The sequence below is a fragment of the Gekko japonicus genome, unplaced genomic scaffold, assembly GCF_001447785.1.
Source record: "Gekko japonicus isolate JY-2015 unplaced genomic scaffold, Gekko_japonicus_V1.1 scaffold58, whole genome shotgun sequence".
Taxonomy (NCBI): Eukaryota; Metazoa; Chordata; class Lepidosauria; order Squamata; family Gekkonidae; genus Gekko; species Gekko japonicus.
The window spans coordinates 2,160,712-2,188,556 of NW_015162475.1; the positions used below are offsets into that span (position 1 = coordinate 2,160,712).

Consider the following 27,845-nt stretch of genomic DNA (forward strand, 5'->3'; position numbering starts at 1 on the left):
ATTTATTTACAGAGAACTGGATGTAATGCTAGGGGAGGACCATATTTTGTTCCAGATCTTGTCTGATAATGGAATTGCAGTCTGTGTTCCATGATGATTGGTATGTGGTGGGTGAAGTAAGTGTATTGTTTAACAGTTCTTTATATAGCATTGATATCAAGCCTCTGCGAGAGATGTATTCTAAAGTCAATATTTTTTCAAAGAAGGTAAGATTTCTATGTATGTTGGTACTGGAGAATCTCGAGTTCCAGAGATGGTTGATTTGCGTGTATTCATATCAATTAAGGTGGCAATTGTATGTTTGTTCTAAAACAGCTTTATCTAAAAAGCTTCTAAGGCTGCGGTCACACGGAACAGAAGCCACATAAGTGAGACGGAAAACAGGCGGAGTTTCCGGGCGCGATCTCACCAGCACATCTGGGAAGCGTAGCACTCCCGTGGCTCAACCGAGGCTTCCAGCCAAAACTGCGTGGCAAAAAACTAGTACCTTGGAGGTACTAGTTTCCGGAAACTGTGGGGCAAGGGCGGGCGTCTGATCGCGTTTCCGGTGGCATCCGGCGCCCGCCCATGTCCCCTTGCAAATAAGGTGGGTTTTTTTTGTCCAAGTCTCTGTGGATGCGCACACGCACCCAGCGGAGCATGCGCATTTGTCGTGTACACACACAAAAAAAACAGTTTGCCGCGGCGCACGCTTCTTCATTGCGCGCCGGCTTGCCCTGTGATCAGCACCTCTCCCTTGCCATGGAACCTCCACGGTACCTCCACGGGAGGTCTGATCGCGTAACTGCGCAGTAGTTTGCCCTAGGGCAAACAGCCACGCTTCTCCCCCGCAGTTTCCTGCCCGTGTGACCGGGGCCTCAATGTTGTTATGCCTTGTTTTCTCCAGGTTTGGAATGAGTGATTGGGAAGACCTGGTGTGAACCAAGATTGCCTCAAAAAGCATGTAAGGAGTGATGGGTGAGGAGATAGCTTTGATTTCCATTTGTCCCATACTTTAAAGGTGTTGTTTAAAAAGATGTTGTTTCTAACAGTGGGTAGTCTTTTTGTAGGGTTTTCCCAACTGGTTTCCTGAAAAGAGCTGTGGCCCAAATAAGAGTCTTCCAATAGTTTCCAATCAGCCATATATTTCTGGCTATAATGCTTAATAAAACCTATCAAAGTGATGGCTTCATAGTAAATAGATAAATCTCGGAGCGAAAGTCCTCCTTGATTAGGTAACCTTCTCAAAGTATAAAAACTTATCCTGTGCATGGCCTTATTCCATATATATTGCAAGAGTAAATTTTGCCATTGTTTTAGTAGTGTAGATGGAATTAGTATTGGTATGGCCCGAAAAAGGTAAAGAAATGATATGGCAATTCTCTCATATTTTTCAGTACTCTAAAATAATAAAAATTACTAGCATGTTGGTGTTTTTATTCTTGCCAGCACAGCAGACAGTGATTAGCTAACTAGTATGTTTGAATAGCCCAGGGTAGCCCAATATCATCAAATCTTGCAAGCTAAGCAGGGTTGGCCCTGGTTAGTATTTGGATGAGAGACCTCCAAGGAATACCACGGCTGTGACATGAAGGCAGGCAATGGCAAGCCACCTCTAAACGTCTCTTGCCTTGAAAACCCTACAGGGTCATAAATCAGTCGAAACCTGAGTTTGGAATAAAGGAAGCATGTGCTATATCTGTACAATGGCAGCAGCATCAGCACATACCCCCCCAAGCATTTATGTCCATGCATCAACATCATTCAATGGGAAAACTGCAGAACTGTTCTAATTAGGTTCATGAGACAGTTTGTCCCGCTCATGTGATCTTAATGTTAAATAAGCCATAAATTGATGGGTTAATTGGGTGGGGGGGATGACATTTGTTTCCTGATTCATAACATAAGCAAGTTCTTGTATAAGGGCCAATTTCTATTTGTCAGTGTCTTTTATCCAAAATCCTTTAAAAGGTAAGTTGATTTCCCATTGATTGAAAAGGACATAAGAATCTAAACAAACATGTTCTTAGGACGTTTGTTAGACGGATGGGTAAAAATGCTTTACACAGATTCTTCTTTCAAGTGTGTATTATGTTTATTTGCTTGTAAAAACAAAGAGTGATGAAAGTACACATCATTAGGAGTTTTTGTTTGTTTAACATACAGCAAGAATAATGATTACTTGTAACTTCATACTGCTGAGGATCAAAAATTAATTTATCCCAGTGCTGAAAATTTTAAGGAGAATATTTCACCCTATAAATGCATAAATGAGACAAAACTGTGGCCATTGTCTAAAAAGTTACATTGGATACATCCAATGCCTTGTGCATAACCTGTGTCATTGAGGGTTTTCTTTAAAGCTCCTTTCTTTGAACCTCACTTTGGAAAGTTGCCACTTTCTGAAAACTTATTCATTACATGGTTTAGTAGACTATGATGTTCAAATATGGACATGTGGAACCCAGTGAGCAGGCTAGGGATTTTTTTGGATCCTTGCCTATTATTATTACTATTTATAGCACTAGTCCCACTTTCAGGTGTGCAGTCTCAACAGGTATTCCCAGGTCTCCATGTTGTACAGTCCCTTTGCACAGTCCATGCAGTTCATAAAAACACATTGATAGGCTTGCATGGCAACTGATGGTCAAATTTCCCCCTTCTCCCCGCCCCCTTCTTCAGGCAAGGAACAGAGAGCTGGGGGTGTCAAATTCTAGATAGGCTTGAGGAAGGAACTTTTTGGAGACAACAGAAAAGATTTCCTTGACCTTGGCTGCTCGGAGTGAAGGGGATGGAGTACAAGAGGAAGGAGGTCTCTTTTCCTTGGGTGCTGCGACCAGGAACGCACACAGACAGCACAAGCAGGCAGCCATGGACCATGTACTCACCTGTGAGAGTGGAAGCAAGGTTTAAGGTAATGGTAACTCTGTAGACTGTGAAGACAGGAAGGCCTGGCGTGATCTGGTCCATGGGGTCGCAAAGAGTCGGACTCGACTGTGCGACTGAACAACAACAAAACTCTGTAGAGAACTAGAACATCTAAGCTAAAGAGCCTGCCCTATATTTCAACAGCTGATAGGGCATGTATAGAGAAAGGGACAAAGGATTTGCATTTCGACTAAGTTCTTTTTTATTCCTTGCTCAATTAGGTGCAGCGCTAAAATATGCTTGTAAACATTTCCTTTTTAATAAATACTTTATAACTTCTTATGCTGGGAGTGGTTTATTGTACCACATAGACTTCCACCATCTCAAACACACTATCTGAAGAGAGGAGCCGGGGAAAGGCAGGCAGTTGGCAAGTGGCTATTCCTCCAAGGGTGCCCAAGGCATTAATTTGTCCCCGCAGTGACCAGGCGCTGGGCAGTGGGAGACACTGTGGCAAGGCCTCTGAACTTGGAAAGGGAAACTGGGAGTCCTGGGACAGCTACAGAGAATTCTAAAATGTTTATCTTTAACAGTACAAAACAATAAATCAATATTAGGAATTATTATTGCCCTAACATACCACTGCAAGACATTTTCGTAGGAAAATAAACAATTTTCCTTTTAATATTGACAAAAATTGTATGCTGTAAAGTAAAATACACCTTTTGCTGCATAATAAAAAGTATTACTTGTGATATACAGGGAACATATTTGTGGAAGCCACATTGCTTAATGGGCGGGGATACCCAACTGAAAAGCTTTGTTCCACAATCTTGCTGCAGCCAGGGCTGAGATCTCATACAGGCCTAAAAGAGTTCACATTTATGAAATGTGGCAAACCAAGCAAAAGAAGAGCTTTTGAAAATACAAGGAAGATAAAAGACACCTCCCAAGCAATCATAAAACCTACGAAGTCTGCAAGATTATGTTTCAAACATGCAAATGACAAACATTCAGCATAACTTCCCTTGCTTTTATGAGTTGTATCTGAAAGGAGTTGTCTATATTACGATGCAAAAATTCCTCTTGCCTAATGCTGTGTCTGACTCATTAATATGAATCTGCCTATCAAAACCGAGATCTGTTGGAAAGGCCCTTCTTTCTGTGCAACCACCATCAGAGTGCCTTCTGTAGTGGTGTTTTGACGATGGAACTCCCTTTCCATGCGTAGCTAAAGTTCCAGTCAAAGACTCATCTTTTTACCTGGGCTTTTGGATTAGTTCCCCCCCCCCTTGCTCTGCTGTGTTTCATAGTAATTGATTTGATGGATTCTGATTCTGAGAGCCAGTGTGGAGAAGTCATTACTATTAGACTATGATTTTTTGGGGGAGGGCTGATTTTGAATCTTCATTCTACATGACTTGGGGGCCAGTCACTCTCTCTCACACACTAAGCGACCCCACAGGGTGTTGTGAAGATGGAATGCATGAGGGGAGAATGATGTTATAAGCAGCTCTGAGTCTCCATTGGGGAGAAAAGTGGGGTATTAATGTCTAAACAGATATATTATTTGATCTTTTTTGCTTGAATTCATTATCATCTTATTAAAATGCTAAATGTTATTGAAAGTTTAGATTATATCTTTTAAACTGTTATTTTAGGTTATTTAAGGCTGCTCTTATTTTGTACAAGCAGGTTTCATAGTGCTATTATTTTGTACATTTCCCTGGAAACAGTATGCTGAGTGGCAGACTAAAAGGTCTTCCAAATAATCAGTCAATCAATCTGAATTTATTAGGACATACACTGTTGCTTTCGAAATGTATGCAGTGTTGCACATGGATCACTCAGCATGATGAATCAATTATAACTATTATTCACTTTTATCAAAAATTATATTGTTGTAAAATGTCTAATAAACTTTCAAACGGCAGCCAAATTTGCCATGGTCACTACTGTGATAAATATCACCTGCTGTGATTAATCTTCTGGTTTGTAGTAGAACTGCTGGATGTGACAGCATAATGCAGACTGCAGAGCAAATACTTCCAATCTCAGAAGAGGACATTTAACATCTATGTATTTATCTAAAATATGGTTTCCTGGATTAAAGCTGCAATATTTATAGTGCTAACTATTAACTATTCTGAATGAACTGAATGAGACTCCCTTGGAGTAAATGAACTGGGCACTTTTAAAAACAGGTAAATACTTTCCTCATCCAAATCCTCAGCACGGTAGAAACTTCAGAAACTAGGGATATTCTCATAAGTGATACAACGAAGAATTTTAGACTAGACTGTCTGACTACTAAATTTTGTTGATGTGGGAGCAGGATACAGAGATGAACAACTCATTTTAAAACTATATTTTCGCCAATTCAAATTACAGATGCAGAAAAGGAAAGTTATTTATGTATACAAAAATTGCTTACAACTTTCCTCTCTTCCTTCCATTGCTTAGGGCATGGCTGGGGAATGACATGATCCAAATAGGCCTTGGTCTGGTTGATACTTAGATGAAAGACCTCCTGGTGACCCCATGTATACCACACTCGGTTCCCTCGTGGCTGTGGATGGTAGAAAATGGCCACCGTGGGGATGGGCAGGGAAACTGGCTGCCATGTGAGTGGCACCGGTAAAACCCATACTCTCCCAGCCACCCATCCAGGCTTTGCTCAGGCTTTTCCAAAACTTTGCAGCAAAACAAGCTTGGGAAAAACTGAGAAAAGAGATATCATGGGAGGTACACAAATTAACTCCAATGTTGTGGGGAAGGAGGAAAAGAACCCACTTCCCAACAGCATTGGACCCAGGGCAAATAACCCATGTGCAAAATGGCCCACATCACAGCCTTTGTGTAGGAAATATACTTAAAGAACATATGAACTGTAAAACTATATAGATTGTGTGAACACAATCATCATGTATCTTTGAATCCCCCCCGTCTTATTGCAACACAGTTACAATATTTGATATTTTAATTCCTGAGTTCTAAAATACGTCTGGTTTCAATCACTTTATATTAGGAATGTAAAATCTACATTGCCTGGATTGCTTGTCACATTACAAATGTCTCTTCCTCCCTTCTCTTACACATGAGCAATGGTACAATGTTCTGAATAGTGGGTCAGAGATAATTTAAGGATGCTGAGACAACCATCAAGTTGATTTAAGCAGCTAGCAAGGTTATGTATTATAATTTTAGCCTGCCCTTCCTCCAAGGAGCTCAGGATGTCATACATGATTCCCTGCCTTCATTTTATCTAGGCTGATTTGCCCAAGGTCACCCACTGAGTTTTATGGCAACTGGGGAATTTGAGCTGGGAGTTCTAGTCCAATGACTATACCATAACAACTTTAGTTCTATGCATGGTTATTTGAAAGGAAGTCACATTAAATAATTACTCCTGTGTAAATATACACACGATCAGGCTGCACAATTTTTAAAAACATTTTTTTGGGTTTCAATCTACAGAAGAAGCTGATGAGTAAATAAAACCTCCAAATAAAGATTCTGAGTTTATAATCTCCAGGCCAAATGCTTGTATAATCAGGCCACTCTGTTAAACATAGAAAAGCTTCTATAAACAGAAACACTTATGGACCTACTTCTCTCTCCAACTATTTTGACTCAGTCTGCCTTCTGCTTCAAATGATACGCCTTTGCAATCTGTTCTGGCATTTCTTAGGTCAGCTGAAGTTTAGCAGAGTAATCCCATGTTCACAGATCTTTATTCACTTTCAAGGAATTGAAGAAACACCATATCACTGAATTGTGCGGATGACACTGTGACCTGCTGCCCGCGTTAAATATCACGTTTCTGGCAAAGATGTACAGAGGCTCAAAGGATATCTTTTACTGGTCCAGCCTCTTCTAGGGAAACTGCAAGCTTTGTAGGCTAATGAGAAACCCAGCACACAGTTTGAGTGATCTATTAAGGGTAAGTTATACATATACAGGAGCTGTGGTGGCTCAAGTGGTTAAGACGCTGAACTGCAGGCTGTGGAAGGTCGGTAGTTCAGCAGTTCGAGACCCGGGTGCCGCATGATGGGGTGAGCTCCCATCTCTAGTTCCAGCTCCTGCCAACCTAGCAGTTTGAAAGGGGAAAGCGAAAAAACGTGCCACCTGCAAAAAAGGTTCCCAAGGGCATCAGCAGAGCCTCAGTTCCCACCTTTTTAATAAGTCATTTTTTTCCGTAGCAAGGAAGTGCAATGGAGGAAAATCCTGCATTCCGGATGCTGGTCTTAACTGTCCCAAGATATTATGGCACTAACTTCACTGTGCTCCTGGACAGCGACAAGAGCTCTTGCGGCATAAGTGGCTGTCAGGTGCATAGAGCAGGCGGCGGCTGGTGACAGGAGGCGAGCTGAGGAGATTGTCTAGAAAAGTATTTTTTGGGTGACTTTATCTTCCTTGCGTTATTTCTGCCGCGCGGAGATGTGATTAATACGGGACGTTGGGAATGTTCGGTGAAGATTTCAGTCCCCAGCCAGGTGAAGCGTCCAGTTTGGAAAACCACCACAGTCTGTTTCCATATGACGCTAAATATAACAACTGTATGTGGGCCAAGTACTCTGTACAGAGAAATCTGATTTGACATTCATACTATCGAATATCAATTCGGCCATACCCGAAAAGCGCCCCACCTTGGGACAGGGGCAGCCACGGCGACTGACTAGAAGCCTCTGGAGGCCGGTTTACCTCCTGAAGAAGTGGGCTCTGACTCACGGGAAGCCCATACCGGAGGCGCACGCTGTTCGCCCTCGAGGCGCCGTTGGGACTGGAACCTTCTTTTTCTCTTGTTCTTCCAACCACGCCTCAGACAAACCAACCGCGCCGCTCCCCCGTTACTTCTGCGCGTGCGCCTTTCGACCACGGCCCCAGGCCCGCGGCTCCTCCTCCTCCTGTTTTGGACCCAGGAGTGACGCATGCGCGCCGGGGAGTGTGTGTGAGGGGAAGAGTTCTCGGCGGCTGAAGTGTCGGATCGCGGGGCTGACGGTTGGAGCGGCCGGCTGCCCAGGCAAGCGGCGCCGTGACAGGAAGCTGCTTTCCTCCGGCCTCCGGGAGGGGGGGAGCCTGAGGTCCGTTTGGAACCCCGGCGTCGGCGCGAGGTGAGGACGTTACTGTGTGGCCGTTAACGGCTGAAGGGGGTAGAAGGGGACCCCCCCCGTTCCACTTCTCCCTTTCCGGTTCGTGAGTGCGGTCGGCTGCGGGGAAAGACCGACGACGAGAGTGGTGGCGGCGGGGGAGGCTTCATCCTCGCCCTCGGTGGCTGCCCCGCCCTGCCTGCTCGGCTTGCCTGGCGGTGGCTCGCTTTGTGTAAAGGGACCGCGGTGGCCTCCGGTGAGGGAATTGCGAGCTCCCGGTGTTTCGCCGCGCCGGAATTAAGCGAGGAGGGCGCTCCTGCCTGAGCTGAAGGCATCGCAGGGGTGGGGTGTGTGTGTGTGTGTTTGGGGGGGGGGAGGGTTGTCCGTTTCATCTCTAGGTACTGTGAATCGAGTGCTGGAAACACCGGTCACTTATAATAGGAAGAGGCAGGGCAGCCGCCACAGGAAGCTCCTGGTCTCCCTGACAGGGCGTGTTGGCTGCCAGGAGGACTTCTGTGGCCTGGAGAGCTCTGGCATCCCCCCGCCCTCGAGGTGGTGGTGTGCCCGCCTGGGGGATCTCGGAGGAGCGTGGTGGGAGCTGGCAGGGCGTCAGTGGCCCCCGGCGTTGGGGGCAAGGGAGGAGCTCCCCCTGGCGCGGCGTGGAAGTGGAAACTATTTCCGGGCGTCTGCTGAAGATCACTTTAATGTTAGGGTTGCCTGTTCCAGCTCCTGGGGGTGGGGGGGGGAGCCCTCTTATCTCCCATGCAACCGCCATAAACATGCTTGCTTGGAAATGAGCCCTAGCGAAGCCAGCGGCCTTTGTTTCTGTGCAGTGGAGTTTACTTATGCAGAACTCCCAGAGCAAATAATAATAAGACAGATTGCTTGCCTCCAGACATGTTTGCAAGAAGTGGCGGTGGAAAGTGCCGTCAAGTCACAGCTGACTTTTGGCGGACCCGGTAGAGTTTTCGAGGCAAGAGACCTTCGGAGGTAGTGCTCCCAAACTTCCTTGGTGGTCTCGCATCCAAGTGCTAACCGGGGCCAACCCTGCTTAGCTTCTGAGATCAGGTTAGTCTGGGTTATCCAGCTCAGGGCTTGTGAGATGTGCTGAAACCTAAAGTGGTCTGGGGTGGTGTTCAAAGGGTTTGTATGTGGAAGAACGCCAAGGGAGTAGCTTCATAACAGGAAAAGCCAAAACAGAGTTCCCCCCTCTCTGTACAACTCTCGGCAGTCCTAATTTTGCTTGCTCAGAAGTGAGTCACATTAATCTTGATGATAATTTAAAGTGATGTGTTCTCAGAATTGGAGCTGAAGAGCTACAGAAGCTCTTCAAGGTCTGGACTTGTCAACATGGCTTCATGTTTGTATTTTTGTTATAACTACAAGAGACAGAAAAATAATGTTCAATGGACAGAAAAATAAGGTACAAATCTTATGCAAACAAAAGATTTAAGCACATACTAATAGGTGAAATGGGAATTATTTGGGGCAGTTATTTCAGATTACTCAGATGGGAGTACAAGACTGCAGGGTGTAGTATAACAGTAACCTGAAATACACTGAGAAGGGGAATAGGAAGGGGCACATGATCTCCCGTTTTGTATATTTATTTATTTATTTATTATTTCAATTTGATATACCGCCCTAACCCCCGTAGGGGTCTCTGGGCGGTTTACATTTTTGGGTGCTAGTCACATATTTGAATCCTAACTAAGGCCACATCAATTCAATGGAAGGGGCTGCCTACCGGCACCCTGGTGGAGGCTGGTGTCATTCTTTCGGCTCGGCTCCTTTTCCCGGCTGCGAGATGTTCTAGCACTTAGGCAGACAGGTGGATGGTTCACAGGCGACGTCCTCCTCGGCCCGACTACGTCCTTCTGGCTCCACGCGCCTCTGGATGACGTCACCGCGCCTCCGTCCTCTGCCGACGACAGCCGCCTTGCTCTTTCTGCTGCTGGCCACCAGGGATCAGTCCCATTTGCTAATATTGAATGCTTATTTGGGGAATAGCCAGGTCTGTTGCATTAGAGCCTAACACTGAAGAAGGAGCAAGGTGAATTCTCATCAGTATATGTAGATTTTGTTGTTTCAGTAAATAATATGTTTAGTCAGAGTTAAATAAAATGATTAAACTGAGGCTATTGTACTTTATTTACCTTATGAGAAGAGCCACTGGAAAAGACAATAATGCTAGGAAAAGTTGAAGGCAGTAGGAAGAGAGGAAGACCCAACATGAGATGGATTGACTTAATCAAGGGAGCCACAGCCTTCAGTTTGCAAAACCTGAGAGAGGCTGTTAGTGATAGAACATTTTGGAGGCCATTAAATTCATAGGGTCGCCATAAGTTGGAAGTGACTTGACAGCACTTAACACACACACACAAATGATCATAGTTTTGGAGGTAACAAGTCGATTCAGAATCTGGAATTAGCAACCTTAATGTAGAAGTGATCTTCTCCAGATGCTTAGAAATTTCTGCTTCAGACAGGGCCAGTGGGAATCATTCCTTGTTCTCAATACCAGAAATGAGTACTGGTGTTTTGATACTGGGTGGATAAAGTAAGAATAGGAGGAAGGCCAGTTTGGTAGTAGTATGCTTTGGGGGAGCATATTGGGAATTGTGGTTCAAGAAGGTATGTTCAGAGTTTGACTTTTGCATAACTAAGAAGCTGTGATGCTCAGTAATATTTTCAAGTGTTGTGGCAGTAGTTGCTGTCCTTTATTTCAGTTATCTTTTTTGCTTCCTAATGAACTCTAGTCTGAACTTCATCATTGTTAATGGAATTATTAAATTCTGATCCTAAAGACGTTTACTCAAAAGTAAGTTCATTGATTTTTGTGGAGCTTGCACATACGGTTTGGGTCACAGTATAGTGTTCTGCGTTTGGAACATCAATAATAATTTTAAATGCAGCAAATTAGATTGAAGTAGTGTTTCTGTCTACTTAAAGATGAGTCTCACAAAGGCTCTATTTCTGTATCCTGTTCTTTTTTTCCTGTGGTATTTCTGTGCTTCAGGGAAGGATGAAAGCTGTCTTTTCCCTTGTGACAATGAAGGCTATAGGATGCAGAAGGAAAATAATTTGTTAAATTATAGCTATTTAGTTAGAATGTTAAGTTTTTATGATAATTTTATTTAGTGATTGCTACAGCTGCATGCTTATCACATCCTTACTACCTGAAGCATGGTGGAATACAGTAGATGTGTCCATCTGCTAAAAAGATTAATAATTTGAACACACTTCTTTCATATGTCTAGTACTTTTGACTGCATCCCCAGTGTGGCACCTGCCCCAAGTTCCAGGAAACTGGGCCAAGCCATTGCCTGGTAGAGCTTGTAGTTAACAGATGAGTCACACCTTAAAACAATCACTGCTGGAGGGACTGAAGGATGGTTGGGCTGCTAGCTTTCCTGAGCTGTGGACCTCATGCCAGGGATGGAAGTAAAGGGCCAATCTGCTGCAGCAACCCACTCACCCTTCTCTGTAGCCTCTGGTTAGAGTTATATATTGAATGTGTGTGTTTGGAGTGGTGCAAAGTGCATGCAGTAATCACCTGGCTTTGTTAGTTAATGGTAATTGTGAATGCAGCTCTTCACTAGCCATGGAGTAAGGACCACTGGTTTTACAGATTTATGGTGGGACCGAGAGTTTACTTCTATAATATATATTGGACTTCCAGTATTTCAGTTGTTATCTAGATCATTCAGTTACTAAAGGCATAATTCTTAGATAATTTCTGGTACTGTTGTGTTCTTTATGTTATGATTACAACTGCAGCATCTTTAAAATTTCTTGGGAAACATCTATGGGAGTAGCACAAATAGTACTTGTTTTCTGGTAATGATTAATTCCTCAGCTAGCTGTGGTAATTTCAGTAAGTTATAGGATGAGTAACTTTCTAATGAAGTTTGCTGTATAAATACAGAATATTACTGAAATAGATGTTGGTTAGGACATTATCCCACTACTTAATATACATAAACTGAAGATAATCATGATAAAAATTAGATCTTCCTCCTGGAGCTCTGCCTAAAAGCAAGATCTACCATAATCACTTCTAGTTATTTTCCATAAAATCTAGCTCTCAATTTTTTAAATACCTCTCACAAGACTTTGTTTTTAATAATGGCCAGTGCTCCCACATGTAAGAGCTTGGTCTCAATTATCTTGTTTATGTATGGAAGTATGATCCAGGGAGAAGCATCCCCCCCCCCCAAAAAAAACCCCTTTATATAACAACCACATTTGACAAGTGTGACAACCAAGTTTGTGTACATTATGTAATGAAAAGATAATAGAGCCAAAAATGTGTGAGGGCATGGCTATTGCTAGACAGTTCAAGGGTGGATAAGAGAACAATAGTGAGCTGATCATATTTGCTGCTTGTGTCACTTTTTGGTAAAGGCAAAATATAATAACTACAGCTGTGTAGCTTAAGTTTTAGACCTGGGCTATAAGAGCACTTCTGACTGTAATTTTGCTGTGTAACTGTTGGTTTTATTTATAATTAAATTACTGTGTTTTTATCTCCTCTGTGGAACAGTTTTTCATTTGGGTCACCAAGCCCCCTTCCCAAAAATTCTCATTAGACTATTGTCTCCTTCATTCTGTCACACTCCAGACTGGCAGTTGGGTGGCTTCACATTCTTCAGCCTCTCCCTCCCCCTCCCCAAGGCTGCAGGTATTTTTTAGTGTCCAGGGACATAGAGGGCAGAGCCAGATAAAAAAGCGATGCTTGGAATCAAATGCTGTTTACAGGAATATATAACGTTTAATTTTTAATTGGACGGGAATGGGGCAAACAGTATCTTCAAATATAAACATCACTGGCATACAAGAATCATAACTTGGTACATTTCAGGATATGATGTTAAAGTTCAAACTTTCATACATAAACATGTGGAGGAAGCATCTAGATTGTGAGGAAGTGGAAATCTAAATGTAAAAGTTAATTCCTTGCAATAGGAAGTATATAAAAGTGAAATACTACTGCTGAAACTGTGTTGCCGATATCTAAAGATTTCTTACTTTACCTTTAGTGTTTCATAGGATTCAGCCCATAAAAGACATAATCCTAGTGAAAATGATAGTTTCCACGTAAATGACTTATGGAACTAGCTCAACATCAAATACATTACAATGCCTGCTTGCCAAAACCAGTATGATAGCCCTAATTCTGAGTTATTCACTTTTGCATCCCCTTGCTTTTAGGCATCTTTATCTTAACATTATGCCACTTTTTCCTGAATGTAAAGCACTGCCATTCTCTTTGTACAACATTTCCCATTCTTTCAACCCAGCTGAAAGAAAATTGTATTATAGGTAACCAAACAGAGATGGGCAAGGTGAACAGGCTCCCTATTACTGCCTGCTGTGCCAACAAACAGAGGACTAGCTGGCACAGTGGTCCTTACCCTCATGTCAGCTGAATGACTACTGCTCAACGGTGTCACTTTGAACACAGCCCTTCATAGATCATTAAAATAAATTGTGGTTCAAAAATGGTAATTTCTTAGCCTCAAAAAGAAAAGGGGGTGGAGAGTAAACTTGAGTGATTCTTGGCCATTTTTCTGGCAATTTGCATAATGGTTCTAGTTACGGCTAATTGGATATAATGTTTTGAAACCTGTGTGTTTTAGGCTTCAGAAATTGTTTAAGCAGAAGAAAGACACATAGTTTCAGTATATTTATTTACATGGAAATGGGATGGAAATGCTCATTTTGGTTAAGTGTAAAGTGGAGATCCTTTTGTATGAATAATTGCTTACTTAATAGAAATTACCACTTTGAGACCTATGAAGAACATTTCCCCAAAGATTATGGTAGTCCGTGGTGGTGGATATTCTTTCACTTTGTTGGCATGTGGATATTCCATCCCATCATGTGAATACTTGTGATGACATTCTTTAGTTTTTATGGCAAATATTCAGTCCTTTATTTTAAATATTTGGTTCTGTTGTTCTTAGGCCAGTTCATAAGAACATAAGAGAAGCCAATGCTGGATCAGGCCAGTGGCCCATCCAGTCCAACATTCTGTCACACAGTAGCCAAAAATACCAGGTGCCATCAGGAGGTCCACCAGTGTGGCCAGGACACTAGAAGCCTTCTCACTATTGCCCCCCCCAATACTAAGAATACAGAGCATCACTTGCCCCAGACTGAGAGTTCCTATTTATAGGTAAAGGTAAAGGTTTCCCTTGCTCGAAAGCCAGTCGAATCCGACTCTAGGGATACGGTGCTCATCTCCGTTTCCAAGCCGAAGAGTCAGCGCTGTCCAAAGACATTTCCGTGGTCATATGGCTGGCATGACTAGACACCAAGGCGCACAGAACGCTGTTTCCTTCCCACCGAAGTGGTACCTATTTATCTACTTGCAATTTCTTGCTTTCAAACTGCTAGGTTGGCAGGAGATGGGGCCAGAAACCGGAGCTCACTCCGTCATGCAGCACTTGGGTCTCGAACTGCTGAACTACTGACCTTTCGATCGGCACTTCAGCATCTTAACCACTGGAGCCTTGTGGCTAATAGCGACTGATGGACCTCTGCTCCATATGTTTATCCTGTAAGGCAAATATATACCTCCTTATCATAAAAGTCTTGCTTGGCTCAGGTGTGACAAAGCAATTGCATTGGCTCATCCATCAGAAGCTGTATAAAGCATTGTTAAAATATATTTACAATAGAACAAGTGGTTCTGTAATCATTGGTAACTAGATTGCTGGCTAATAATTGAAATTTAGGCCCTTTGCTGGTCTTTGACCAACCTCTTAGGGTCTATTCATTTCTGGCTAATAGCACCCTTTCCCTGTTCCTAGATTCTTTGTGAATTCTTCCTTCACACCTGTGTTAGTTGTATTCATATTTAATTCATGCTCATATTGTATTCCTGTGGTGATTATCTGTCCACTACTTTAAAAACCATCCCTATAGAAAAATGATGTGGTCAATTAGTGCTCAGTCTCTAATCTGCCTTTCTTGGGAATGTTATTGAGAGACCAGTAGTGTACCATCTCCAGATCTTCTTAGGTAACTCATGTATTCTGGACCTTTTTCAGGCTGAGTTATGGGACAGAGGTGGCCCTGGTGGCCTCACTTTCTTGGGCGGTTCCACAATCTTCTTCCCCTTGTTATTCAACCTCTACATAAAGCCTTTGGGAAAAATCATTTGTAGATTTCGAACTGGATGACATCAATATGCATATGACGCTTAGCTGTGTATGTCCATAAAAATCCACTGGTGATGCAGTTGAGGTCTTGAGCTGCTGCCTGACTGCTGTGGTCAGGTGAACAGATTAAAACTGAACCCAGCCAAGATAGAAATGATGCTGGTTGGAAAACACTGTGTTTCCTATTTTCAATGGGATCCAGCATTAGTCTAGCCTGGAAGATGGCCCCCTACCTTGACATGGCTAATGTGGCCACCTGGTTCCACTCCACAGTAACATCAAGACTAGACTATTGCAGTGCACTCTACTTAGGGTCTCTTCTCAGCTTGTGGAGATTCCAGTTAGTGCAGAGCACTGCAGCTTGGTTATCATCAAGACCTAGGCTTGACTGTGTTCATGAAAATTCTGCCCGCCCCTGGGCACAAGCAGGACACTCTCTCATCTCCTTTTTCCCGAACTCCCCCTCCCCCCACATTCCAGCAGAACATGCTAAAACACATTGTTCTGTTCTTAGTGTATGTGATAGGTTTTCTCCAACCACCTTTCTCTGTTTCCTCAGTTTTCTGTTTCTTCTGCCCTCCCATCACCTGCCTTGTCTAACCTTTGTGTCCTACTTTTATCTCTCTTTCTTGGCCTTTAACTTTTTTACCCAACAACCTTTCTTTTTGTTACTTCATAAACTTTAGCCTGCTTTGCCCCTTGTCCCTGCCACATTTCTTTCTACTCAAAGTGCACAACTCTTATTCTTAGACACCATGTAAAGTTTTGATATACATTGTTACTCCATCATTCCTTCCTTATTAAAACTTCACAATAATTTTGTGAATTAGGTTAGGCTGAAAGTGTGTGACTGGTCTAAAGTCACTCAACAAGCTTTATGGCAGAGAGGTGGCTTGAACCTCATAGATCTTTGTCTGACACTCTGACCATTATCGAACAGTACTGTCATCCGTAGTGACTTTTCATGTACATAAACGACAGTGTTTTCATTGCACATTTAAATGTTGATAAACATCCCATGATGTCACAGCATCCAGCCACTGTGGAAGCAGCGGGGGCTATTGCAGACAGGCAAAGCAATGCCTTAGGCCAGTTATTGCCTATTTCATGTAAATACAATTATGGAAGGAATCGTTGTGTGTTTAAGTGATGAGTCTTTTAACCCTTTTATGTTATGTTTCGTAATTGCCTTCTGAGGTGTTTGATTATGTAGGAGCACCTTGCAGGAGCACCGTAGCTGCATTATAGGGACACATCAAAGGTCTCAGGTCCAGTCCTTGTTACTGGAATATATCGGTAGCAGAGTGCACAAAGGCTCACAAGCGCAGCGAAGCCATCTGGCATAGTATGTGTGAGACCAAGAAACAAAGTTACACAGTGCCTCTTTATATTTGCAAAACTAAAATGAGTCCTTTTATTTAAGGAACTCCATTCTAAATAGGATAGGGGAGAGATAGGTTCCGTAATCTAGTCTAACTAGCTAGATGGATGGAGATGCAGGAAAGACATCCTGCTCTCATGCTGCCAAGATGGAGAAACATGGCATTGTGTGGAGACTGAGGGAGAAGCCAGAAGGAAGGAAACTTTTCCTAAGAGTAGCAATGTACACTTCAAAGGGATAGTCAGAGAGTACTAAAAGCAAGGGTGGTCAGTGTCCTGCCTATCTAGCTTTCTGAGGCCTTTACACAGTAAAATCCAGTTGGAAAGTGCACTGAAAGTGGATTGAAAGTGGATTATTTCATGTGTGTGACCACAGCCTGACTCTCTTGTAGTTTTACTCTGTAGTCTGAGGCAAAGAGACAGCGCAAAGTCCTTCACTTCCAACAGTTGTCAGGAACATAATCCTGTGTTTTAGAAAAGAAGTTTTTCAGTTAATGTTGTATACAGCTTCATGTTAACTTGTAGCTTGGCCTTCTATTTCATTGACTGAGAGATTCAGCAGGTGTCACTATTTCTGTCCAGGTGGATTTTAAAGAACATGTGTGCATAAAAAAAGGTATGCCTTGTGTATTTATAGTACATTCTTAACCAGGATACCCAGTGCATTGCATATATTTGATACTCATTCTGCTGGCACAGGCCCAGGCCACAGAGCAGATGGTACCAGATGAGCCTGACAGTACTGTGTCCTATAGTATTTCTCTTTCTCTGGGTGATACTAGAGAAGCCCACAATCTTGAGTGTTTGAAGTTTAAAGATACAGTAGTGCCAAACTGAAGTGAGATACTATAGATCTGTAGTGAACGGTTAGACATTGGAGCAAACAGAATGTAGAGAATGAAAATGACTTAAAGAAAATTCAGAATCAAAAGTTGCAACACAAAGTTCAGGTGTGCTTAGGTCATTAAAATACTGTGTAAGTAAACTATATGTCATTCCTTCCAATAAAGTATCGAGTGACTTCTTGTAAAATATCTGGAGCTGCTTTTCTTTAAAGCATCTTCTTTTAAACTCAGCTGCAGAACTGGAAATGGTAATAGGTTTAGGCTGTCTAAAAGAATTTGGAACAAAACTGTTTTGTTTGTTAGCATAAAGGGTATGAGGACTTCAAAAAGTCACATCTGTTCATCCATTGTGTGAAAGATTTCGACTGGAAATAAGTAAAGTTACATTTGTAGTTCTATTTTTAGGCACGTGGTTCTTGGTGACTAGTACCTAGAAACACATTTATAACAGTACAAGGTGTCCTTAGAAGTTTTTGAAACTTGACTAACAATGCAATCTTAAGTGTGTTTATCTCCACTACATTTAAGCTATGAGTTTAGAATCCTGGCTTGTGAAAGAACTAGCTTGTATTTCATAATAACAGATTGTCAGTATTAAGAATATATGTATGGGAAGGAAACATTGTAGAAATGGTCTTGATTGCTCAGATCTTTGAACAATTAGTAGTAAATATGTAAAATATATCTAAAAATAACCCTGTTAATCTTCTAACTTCATTTTAGATCTGGCCACTTGGATCTGATACAATCCTGCAAGAGAATTACTGAAGGTATATTTAAACATGGGGACTCCTGGATCGGGAAGAAAAAGAACACCAGTGAAAGACAGATTCTCAGCAGAAGATGAAGCCTTGAGTCATATTGCCAGAGAGGTTGGTACATCTATAATTCCCAGTTAAAATGGTTATTTAAAAATGACTAAAATTGTGGTGCAGATGGTTGCAGATTCTTTTAAACTTTTCTGGCATGGTACTAAGAAGTTGATGCTGTGTTTACATTGTGATCTGAAGATTGTTGATATGTATATTGATCTCTTCAAAACACATAGCTGCAATCTTTATTAATTTAAAGCAAATTGAAGCACTATGAACGTTTGTGCTAAAATTCAAAATGCTTGAAAATTCCTTATTATATGCTTCTTGCAACTTGTCGTACCTTAATGATTTTGTAAACTGAAGAGACCTTGTGACAGGACATGTGTAGCCCTTCAGAGTGTTGCAACAATGCTACGCAAAGCTGCAGTACAACATCGGAATGTTGCCAAATGGACTGTAGGTGGTGGGGGACGGACGGACAGAAAGCCGCTGTATTCAGCAGATGCTGGTATTTAGTTACTTTGGGGGAAGAAGGGGATTTGCTGCAAGAGGGATTTCGGAGACAAGTGGAGCAGATCGACTACAAAAGTGGAGAATAGTTAAGAGGTACAATTTTTGGTCTCTGTGGTTGGTTTAAAGAAACATTGCTGACTTTGGTCAGTTGCTTTATGCATGCCCATAAGCCTCTTGTAAGACCACCTTTAATAAAATCAGCTGTTGTGCTATTTCATCTTTTAATTTTTTTATTATTGAAAGTAATGCAAAGTATAAAGTTCATAGAAACTGTAAAAATAAAGCATTACTTTTACATCAAAACACACTTACATATAAAATCCTTCCACAAATACTCACTGAAACAAATAGATTCCATCAGTTATTGTGATACCCTCAAATTAGCATCTCCTTTTTAATCATCATAATTGATAAACCATTATAAATCTTAGTTTCACATCTCTACTGTATTAGAATCAATCATCTTGACATGCTATCTGGTTTTTCATTGCGTCTTTCAGAGGATTCAGCTCTAAATCCTTTACTCATATTGAGCGGGTACACTTAAACTATTTCAGTGTATTCCCCTATAATTCTTAGGTTGGTACCAATGTATCTTAAATCTAGTACTTGCAGTGTCTGCCACGTGAACTTGTCAATCACATTGTTGCTGATTTTCTCAGATGCAGGAGTAATGGGTAGACAGTTTTGAACTCTCTAGAACAGGAGTATCTATCTTTCATCATGGTGTAGTTTCTAGGCAGCCCAACAGCCTTCAAACCTTCTGGAAGGTCTGTGGTTCAAGGAGGGTATTAGGCAAGGTCACTTGAACACCTAAGAAAGCAAGTCCAGGTAAAAATTGAAGGAAGAGTTCCAGGAAAGAGTTCAGTGGAAAAGCAAATAGGAACTGGAGATGGGGGAAGCACAAGACTGAGAATTCAGGGAATGCAGCAGAGCAGAGCCTCAATATCAGATTGAGTGTGCGTGAACCTTGAGGTTTGTTGGAACTTTAGGTATAGAGAAGAAGGAATAATGGGAAAACACAGTATTTGGCTTTCCTGAGCATGGAAATAGGCAGGGGGATTCCTGTGAAGTCGGGGCAAGCCTCTGGATTGGCTATAAGGGAATTTGCAAATAAGGAAAGAGGGAGTTTTCTGGACAGAAAGAAGCTGCGTTAAAGGTTGTCTTTATAACATCACTGGAAGCTGGGTGAAAGCAAAGAGTGTAAATAAACTGTAAAACTTCAGTCATTAAAAAGGAGAAGTCTCTATTAGGAACTTACGTTACCTGAACCATTTTTGTTAGTGCAATAAGACAGTATCAGGTTTGAAAAGCACTTGATTAAATCAACATGTTTAGTTTCTCTTTGATTTCTTCATTGTACCACACTTCACTTCTCTGGGCTTGCTTGAGACTCAGTAGACAAGCAGTAGACAATCAATAAGATTATCTCTTCGAGACAAGGAGTTGCTGGAATTTCTTGAGTTTGACAGAACTGGTGGGCTGGTTACAAGCCAAGGGGAAGGAGACTTACACCAATCAAGTGGAGAGTGAAGTTTTGTGGTAATAGCATAACCTAGTTTTGCTGCTTTTGTGGTTTGTATGAACCCCATATTTTTCTGTTAGCTATCATGGTAAAGAGCTGCTACTGAAGATAATTAATGCATTGGACAAAGTAGGCTCCTGAAACCATATTTCATATAAAATATTAAATTATAAACACACTTGTCAATGAACTAATATGCAGTATTAAATATCAATAAGAATGGTCAATAACAGTGATTCATATGTAATGACTTTCTGTATCAAACCTCTGTGGACTACCTGCCCGTTGTACCATTTAAGCAAAGCATAAACTCGGTGGATTTGTAGAAAATTACTGGTATGAGTATTAGAAATTGTACTTAACAATACTGAAGATAGTTCAGAATGAATCATACAGTTCACTCTGAGGTATTTAAATTGAAAGAGGAGTTTTTGTGCATTGACTGTATTCAAATGCACGTAAAAGATGTAATGAAAAAATACATCAAACACTTCAATACTGTTTTGAGGTCACATTCGACCATATAAATCTATCCAATCTCTACAGTCACTAGGTAGGTGGCAACTCAAGAGAGGATATTTGTGGTAACGGCACTAAATTAGGGAATTCCTTCCTCAGGGAGATTTTTCTATCCCCCTATAATCATTTGTCTTCCACAACTGGGTGAAGACTTTTCTGTTCTGTTTGGCATTTCTTCCTCCTTCCCCTTTCTGTTAGCATGTCTGTTTAATTGGGGTTTTTTTCTCTCTGTGTGTGTGTGTGTGTTTAAAGTTTTTCAAAAGTTTTGTTTTCATTTTTTTGGATTGTTCACTGCCTTGGAGACACCAGACTGGGTGGAAAGACATCATAAAAATGTTTTAAATAAATAAAATAATTTTCAGTGCTGTTTGGTTTAATAATCTCATGTGAATTTGATTTGTGCTGAATCAGACTATTGTTCCATCACCATCAGTGTTGATAACACAGACTGGCATCAGCTCTCCAGCTTGTCAGGTAGAGGTCTTTCACATGAGCTCTTTCACATCTACTACTGCCCAGTCTGCTTAGCTGGAAATACTGGGGACTGACCTGGGACCTTCTGCATTCCGGGCAGATGCTCTACCACTGAGCCATGGCCCTCCCTAAATCACTGTAAGGAAAACGTCTCTAAACTGGAACTTATGAGTATTAATGGTAAGCAAAATTCTTCAGAAACTGGATAGTTTCTGACTAGCAAACCAAAGGGATATGTTTGGGGGTGTCTTGTTTTTGGATAAGATCAGTAGTATGGTCTTATGCAATTCTGAACCTATAATGTCAGAGTCTCAACTTGATTTTTTTAAAATGGTCACTGTATAAACTGTCCTGAATGGTGAATGTGTGGCTTAGGTTCTTACTCCTGTTCTTAAATATTTCCCAGTCGTCAAATAGAATTTGAAGTTTAATAGAATTTGATGTATCTTCAACAAGCTTTTAATATGTTAAAAAATATCCTTGAATTTATTGTGATATGTTATACTGGACATGCAGTTCCATGTGTAGAGAAATACTATGCTGTAATAGTGGGATCCCTGTTTTGTTGTTTTGGAGTCAATGAAGAGAAATTTCATATCTGAAACTGAGGGCATGATTTTCGTATCAGAAGACTTTCCTATCATCCTTTGGAGGCAGGAAATTAGTTGGAATCCTCTGACTCCTTTCCCTTAGAGCTGTTGATCGTCAGTTTTTTCCTGCCTCCATCAAGAGAACAGGGAAATCTGAGTTCTCTGCTTCTTTTTCTTATACATGTTTGAACATTTCTGGTTTGTGGCTTTCATGTTGCAGTCCCTTCTCTTCATTATTTTGTTTGTGTCTTCACTTTTTAAAAAATCACTGTTGACTATCTCAGCACAATTACTTGGGGCGTTGACCACAGTTCTTCCCAAGCCAAGCAGTGGAACAGTACATCACTGAAGTGTGGCAGCTATGGACAGTGTGAATGAGGCTAGATGCACAATGGGCAGCTGCAACTTAGAAAGGATGCCAGCAGCCAGAAACCACAGGAGACAGGAGAATAGGGGCAGGTGGAGGCCATCCTGGCAGAGGTCTGGATCAGCAGAGGCCAAGGAAAGGGGGGGAACCCCTGTAGCTAGGATCTGGCCATGTATTGGTTTCCTAGGGCAGGGATGGCTAGCTCCAGGGACTTGGCCAAAGGGTGATGCATCAGAGGGGTGTGGTGGTTGTTGAGATACATGCAGAGGAATCACATATGGCTGGGTGAGACTTGAAAAGGGCAGCCCATCAGGAGCTAGGGGGTAGATCAAGATAAGAGGGAGGGAGTCAAGCCGCTCTGAGACACCTTTGGGTAGTGAAGGGCGGGGTATAAATCCAATCTCCTCCTCCTCTTCCTCTTCTTCTTCTTGGTATGGATAGGCGGGAGTGAAGTAACATCCTGAAGGAGAATGCAAAAGGGTTACATTGAACTTGTCAGCAGAGGAATAAAGGTTCTTCTGATACTGGATCCATGTGTGGCTGTTTCTACAGTCTTCTGATGAAAGCATAATGAAATGGTAGCCCCTACCCAGCCTGCTACTGTTTACCAGACTGATCCCTCAGCGCTAGTTGAGGCCCCAGTCACATACCTACAGCAAGAACACTTCACCCCCAATCTGTATCCAGCTTCACCGTTACGTTAAGGGGATTATGGGCTAGGGAGCCACAGAGATTTCTGCTGCCACATAGTCTATATAATTTCTGTCTTCAGTATATGTAATTATTTCTTCTTTGTTAGTCTCCTCACTATCATGTTTGTCACCTCATGTTTATGTTTAGTTGTGTTTGTACCATGTTGTTTGGAGTTGTGTGTGTGTGGTTTTTTTTTGGTATGTTTTTTTCTCTCTGCTTGGGCTTTGGAAGTCTCAGAACTAAGAATCAACGGTTCTAAGGGAGAGTACAACCAATTTCCTGCCTCCAAAGGATGATGGGAAGGTCTTCCAGTACTTAAAATGATGTCCTCAAGCTCCAGATAAAAGAAATCTACATGGTGAGTATCCAGTGTTCCATTTGCTGGGCAAATGAACCATCCTCTGCTGAAATGCCCTCTCTGCTTGATTTTAGTTGGAAAAACCTCTTGGCTCGTTAACCCAGTTGGTTCTCAGGATCTAGGATAAATCTTCTTTATTGGCTCCCAAACTCTTCTCTATAATTTCAATGTATAGGTCTGGTTTTTTCAAAAAGCTAGGAAAACTGGGGAAGTTGAGGTATGGCAGAGACTCAGGGGAAGACCTAGTGATATTTATAGATATTAGGCAGAAAATATACTGTCTTTACTCTCTTCTTTAGGTAAAGAGTTATATTCAAATTACAGTGTTCCTTTAATAGGAACTAACACAGTGAGTATTAATTCAAATCCTCCAGTATGATAAGCCTTATACCCACAATATATGTTGTGCTGGGTGACTTAAACAAATCGAAAGGTTTTTACAAAATCAAATTTTAAAAAAATCTAATATCACTGACTCTTGGTTGAAATACTGAAATACATTAATACTTTCTTATTGGATCTTGGGTTTACTTTGTTGGACAATATAAAGTTTGTATAGATGGTATTCTATTCTTCTGAGGGTACAGGGGTACCGGTACTATTGTCCTGTTTGTTTACAGTTCCCAATTCAGAACAGTAAATCTCCCAGTGAAGGAAAGATGGAAGGGAGACAAATACTTAACCAGAAAGTAGACCTAACCAAGATAAAGAATAAAAGAGGGAGGGCAAAAGAGTAGCACAAGACAGTAAGATTATACTGTTCAATGGGTGACAATACAGCAACACTTTATCTACATGTGATAATCCAATTTTTAAAAAATCACTTTGCATCATAATGTTCAATTGTATCACCGAATTATAGTTACTTTTACTCCAAAGTATATCCCTCCCACTTGGCTTGTCCAGAGAAAAGCTAGCCCAGATAGAGGAGATTTTGGAATGAAAAAGGGAAGAAGTGAGGCATGCTATGGGAACTACTGGCTGTCAGAGAAGGAAGAGATGCTAAGAAGCCAGAGAGGATAGGGAAGAAGGGGTAGGTGAATTCTATTAAGGGAAGCTGGAAAGTATACTCTTCCTTGATGAGTTTACAGTGATTTCAGCGACTGGTAGTATGGAAGAAAAAGGGGGAAGGGAATCCTGTGATTTCCACATTGGCAGCACATCCAGGAACAAAACCAGCAACAAAGATTAAGGACTAGTGAAGATGAAGCCTCTATTAGGCACCTCAGTGTCAGTGAGGAGAATCTGCTGTTGTTTAGTGCAGAAGTAGACTCTACTCTAGTATTGGATCAAAACTTCTGAGCTTAATTGTCCTTTGGGGAACTTTAGGCTGCATATTGATTGGTAGATCCTGGACCTCACTGGTGATTGTCCAGAATCCAGCCTGTGATAGCCTAGTGTTTCTTCTCTAAATTAGACACAGATAGAATTTCTTTTGGGTTAAATTTTAGGGTTATTTGCCTAGAGCTGAGGTACGGTTGCACAGAGTTTGGAATATAATATTAATGATCAAGTTGACTTGATATAAATGTTTCTAGGAAAACAAATGAGAAATTGAAAAAGCCATGACATCCATTTGTTTCCTAGTGGAAACAAGTAAGTGCATCCTCTCCTTCCATTCAGACAACATTGTACAGCTGTATAGTCCAGGCAGGCTTTTTTTCTGCAAACCACTTGGAGCAAAGAAGAAAACAGTGTTGTGTGTATATATATAATATATGAAGGAAGTCTGTATAGTGTGTATATAGAGAAGATATGTAGTAAGTGAATTGATAACTGAATACAATTAATCAGTTGGAAAATGCAAGGCAAGAGCAGCTGTCTCATATGAATATGACAGTGCCTTACACTGACTTAGACCCTTGGTCCATCATAAGTCAGCATTGTCTACTCAGACTGGCAGCAGCCCTCCATGGTCTCAGGTGGAGGTCTTTCACGTCACCTACTACCTGATCTTAAATGGAGATGCTGGGGATTAAACCTGGGACTTTCTGCATGCCTACCAATGTTCTACTTTTGAACTAGAGACCCTCTCTGTTTAAATAGTCTTACAGAATCTGTGGTAACACAATAGAGAGTTTGTGAGTTTTCTTTGCACATGTGATCCTCTATTCTCTTAATAAGTAATATTCTTAGCAATCCATCACTTCTATATTTAGGCCTTGTAGTGTTTTCTGTTATGTTTTGATTAGTAACTTTTTATTAAAAAAAATAGTACAATAATCTTTCTTTGGGTGTGACAGTTTTAAAAAGCATTTTCTTTCAATGTGACAGGCAGAAGCACGGCTTGCAGCCAAACGTGCAGCCCGAGCAGAAGCACGAGATATTCGCATGAGGGAACTGGAACGACAACAGAAAGAGGTACTGATACAATTACACTTAAAGCAAAATTTTGATCATCTTAACTTTAGCAGAGAATTTGTATCAGAATAACATGAACTGGCTCTGTAATCATTTGACATTGCTACATATCTTTAGGAATTCTGAAAGCTTACAAGATACTTTTCTAATTGATTTTCCAGGTGTCACCTCATTCAGAGGCAAGATTGACCTCTGCAAAGAGCAGAACTTTCCCATTTGGGGGTCCAATTTTTCTGACTTTCTGTAGATTTCAGATGGCCTTTTGAAACTAACATCGTGATCAGTTTTGTTGATTTCAGTCTTCGGTTATGTCATATTCTAATTCTTTACTGTTTTCTTTGTTAGTGGTTCTTATGTGTTAATTATTTTTGACTAAAAATATTTTGTGTATGACTTAAGTTTTTAACTAAAAGTATAAGTGTATGTAAATAAACATTATTCAGACATAGTTGAACACTTTGTGTACTTTTAATGCAAGGTTTTTATTTATTTTATTAATTAAATTTATATCCCACTCTACCTCCAAAAATAGGCTCAGGTATAAAATCTAATAGCCATGCTGATAGGTCATTTGGTCAGCTGTAATTTGGAATCCAGAACAGAAAAAGCTTCCAATACGTTGACAGCTATTGCACATGTATCTCTCAGAATGTAGCACACAGATCTGCCTTGCAGAAAATCTTTGTGCACATTAGATTTAAATGGTGAACTTGTTTGGGGGCGGGGTCAGAATAGGATTTGTTTTACTGTTCTCTATTAAAACTGACAAAAGTACTATGTGTTTTTGTGGTTTTGTTAGTGGTGCTATTGCAACATGGGGAAGCAAAGAATATCTGAGATTTAGTTTTGGAAGAGTTAATATAGTTCTTAAGCACTTTGGACATGGAGAGGTACTCTTTTGTAATGCAGAGAGGCTTCGAACGGGGTGGAGGAGACAGAAAGCATAATACACATTGGGCCAGAATAAAGAAAGATTTGGAAGAAGAATAAAAGCTTGATGACTAAGCTGCTTACCTGTGCTGGGACCACAGTTACACATGATCAGTGGATTTGTGCAGGGGATCGTTCTCTGTATTCTGCGATGATGCAAACAAATAAATTAAAAAGATGAGATGTAGGGTATTAAATACATCAGCTAGTTCCAAAATAGCCCTTGCATAACTGGAAGGTACTTCAGCAAGCAGGTTTTCCCCTTAGAGATGCTGTTTCCCATGTTTTATCCCATTCTGTTCCTGCATGTCCCACGACTCTCAGGGAAAGTTTTTTGGGAGGGAAAGAAGGAGTAGGATTTTATACCCCACTTTTCTCTACCTTAAGGAGTCTCAAAGTGGCTTACAATCACATTCCCTTAGTCTCCCCACAGCAGACACTTTGTGAGGTAGGTCAAGCTGAGAGAGTTCTGAGGGAACTATAACTGGCCTAAGGTCACCCAGCAGGCTTTATTTGGAGGAGTGGGGAATCAAACCCAGTTCTCCAGATTAGAGGCTGGCAGGTGGAGCGGACCAGCAGGAAAGTTCCATTCTGCTAGTGGTGCTCTGCTTGCAGTTGTCAGTATCCAACCTGTTGGATGCAGCCAAGGACCATGGAGTTCCAAATTCCTGTTAAGTTGAATGAGTTTTCAGTGACACATAATTCAACTTACTAGCAAGGCTGGAAGCAAAGAAGTCTGCTCTCTTACCCTTCCTTATACGTATGTACCTGGAAGATGGAGAATATTTCAGTATGCTGGCTATGATGGAAGGGCAACTTCTGGGACATACAGAGTAATTTACAGTGACAGATTCCTACATTCTCAGGCATGTTATCCCCTGCCTTACCCTACCAAAGACTTAAAACCTGTAAAAAGAGAAGCAGTTGTAGTAAGGTAATAGGTGAAGCATTCTTAATGTGGATAATGAAGATCCACACTGAGGGTTTGGTAGTGCAGACTGACGACATTATAACCCTGTGCTAAAAATTAGTGTACCTATTATATATCAGGGCTCAACAAATCCCAGGTCAACATGGCAGCAAGAAATGTCATTGTGGTACCTAACAGTGGTTTTATTGTAGCTTCTCTCAGTAGTTCTCAGAGGAAGTACAAAACTTATAATTTTGCATCCAAATGCTTTGTTGTATGATGTAAAAATGTTTATGAAGTTCTTGTCACTGCTTGTTTATATATAAACTTTATGTTATTCAATGGTGGTGGATAAATTTATTTCTTAACCAATTGCTTTCAAATACTGGCTTCAACATTCAGTTAGATTTATGTTTTTGTTTATTTTATTGTTTTTAAAGACTCTAAATCAAGGAAAAC

At 41.2% G+C, this 27,845-nt stretch overlaps 1 protein-coding gene across 9 annotated transcripts in view; it reads left to right on the forward strand.

Annotated features, from left to right (window-relative positions):
• The first annotated feature begins 7,771 nt into the window (after positions 1 to 7,771).
• LRRFIP2 (leucine rich repeat (in FLII) interacting protein 2) overlaps positions 7,772 to 27,845 on the forward strand; it is a 71,661-nt gene continuing 51,587 nt past the window's right edge. For 7 of the 9 annotated variants that reach the window (XM_015405750.1, XM_015405752.1, XM_015405758.1 and 4 more), the window contains exons 1-3: positions 7,772 to 7,961; positions 18,055 to 18,203; positions 25,460 to 25,546. In XM_015405750.1, coding sequence (XP_015261236.1) covers positions 18,114 to 18,203; positions 25,460 to 25,546 — 177 coding nt within the window. In that variant the 5' untranslated portion in view covers positions 7,772 to 7,961; positions 18,055 to 18,113. Of the gene's footprint in view, positions 7,962 to 8,135; positions 8,194 to 18,054; positions 18,204 to 23,114; positions 23,186 to 25,459; positions 25,547 to 27,845 lie in introns of those variants that run through there. The other 2 variants (XM_015405751.1, XM_015405754.1) reach the window with 2 other exon arrangements.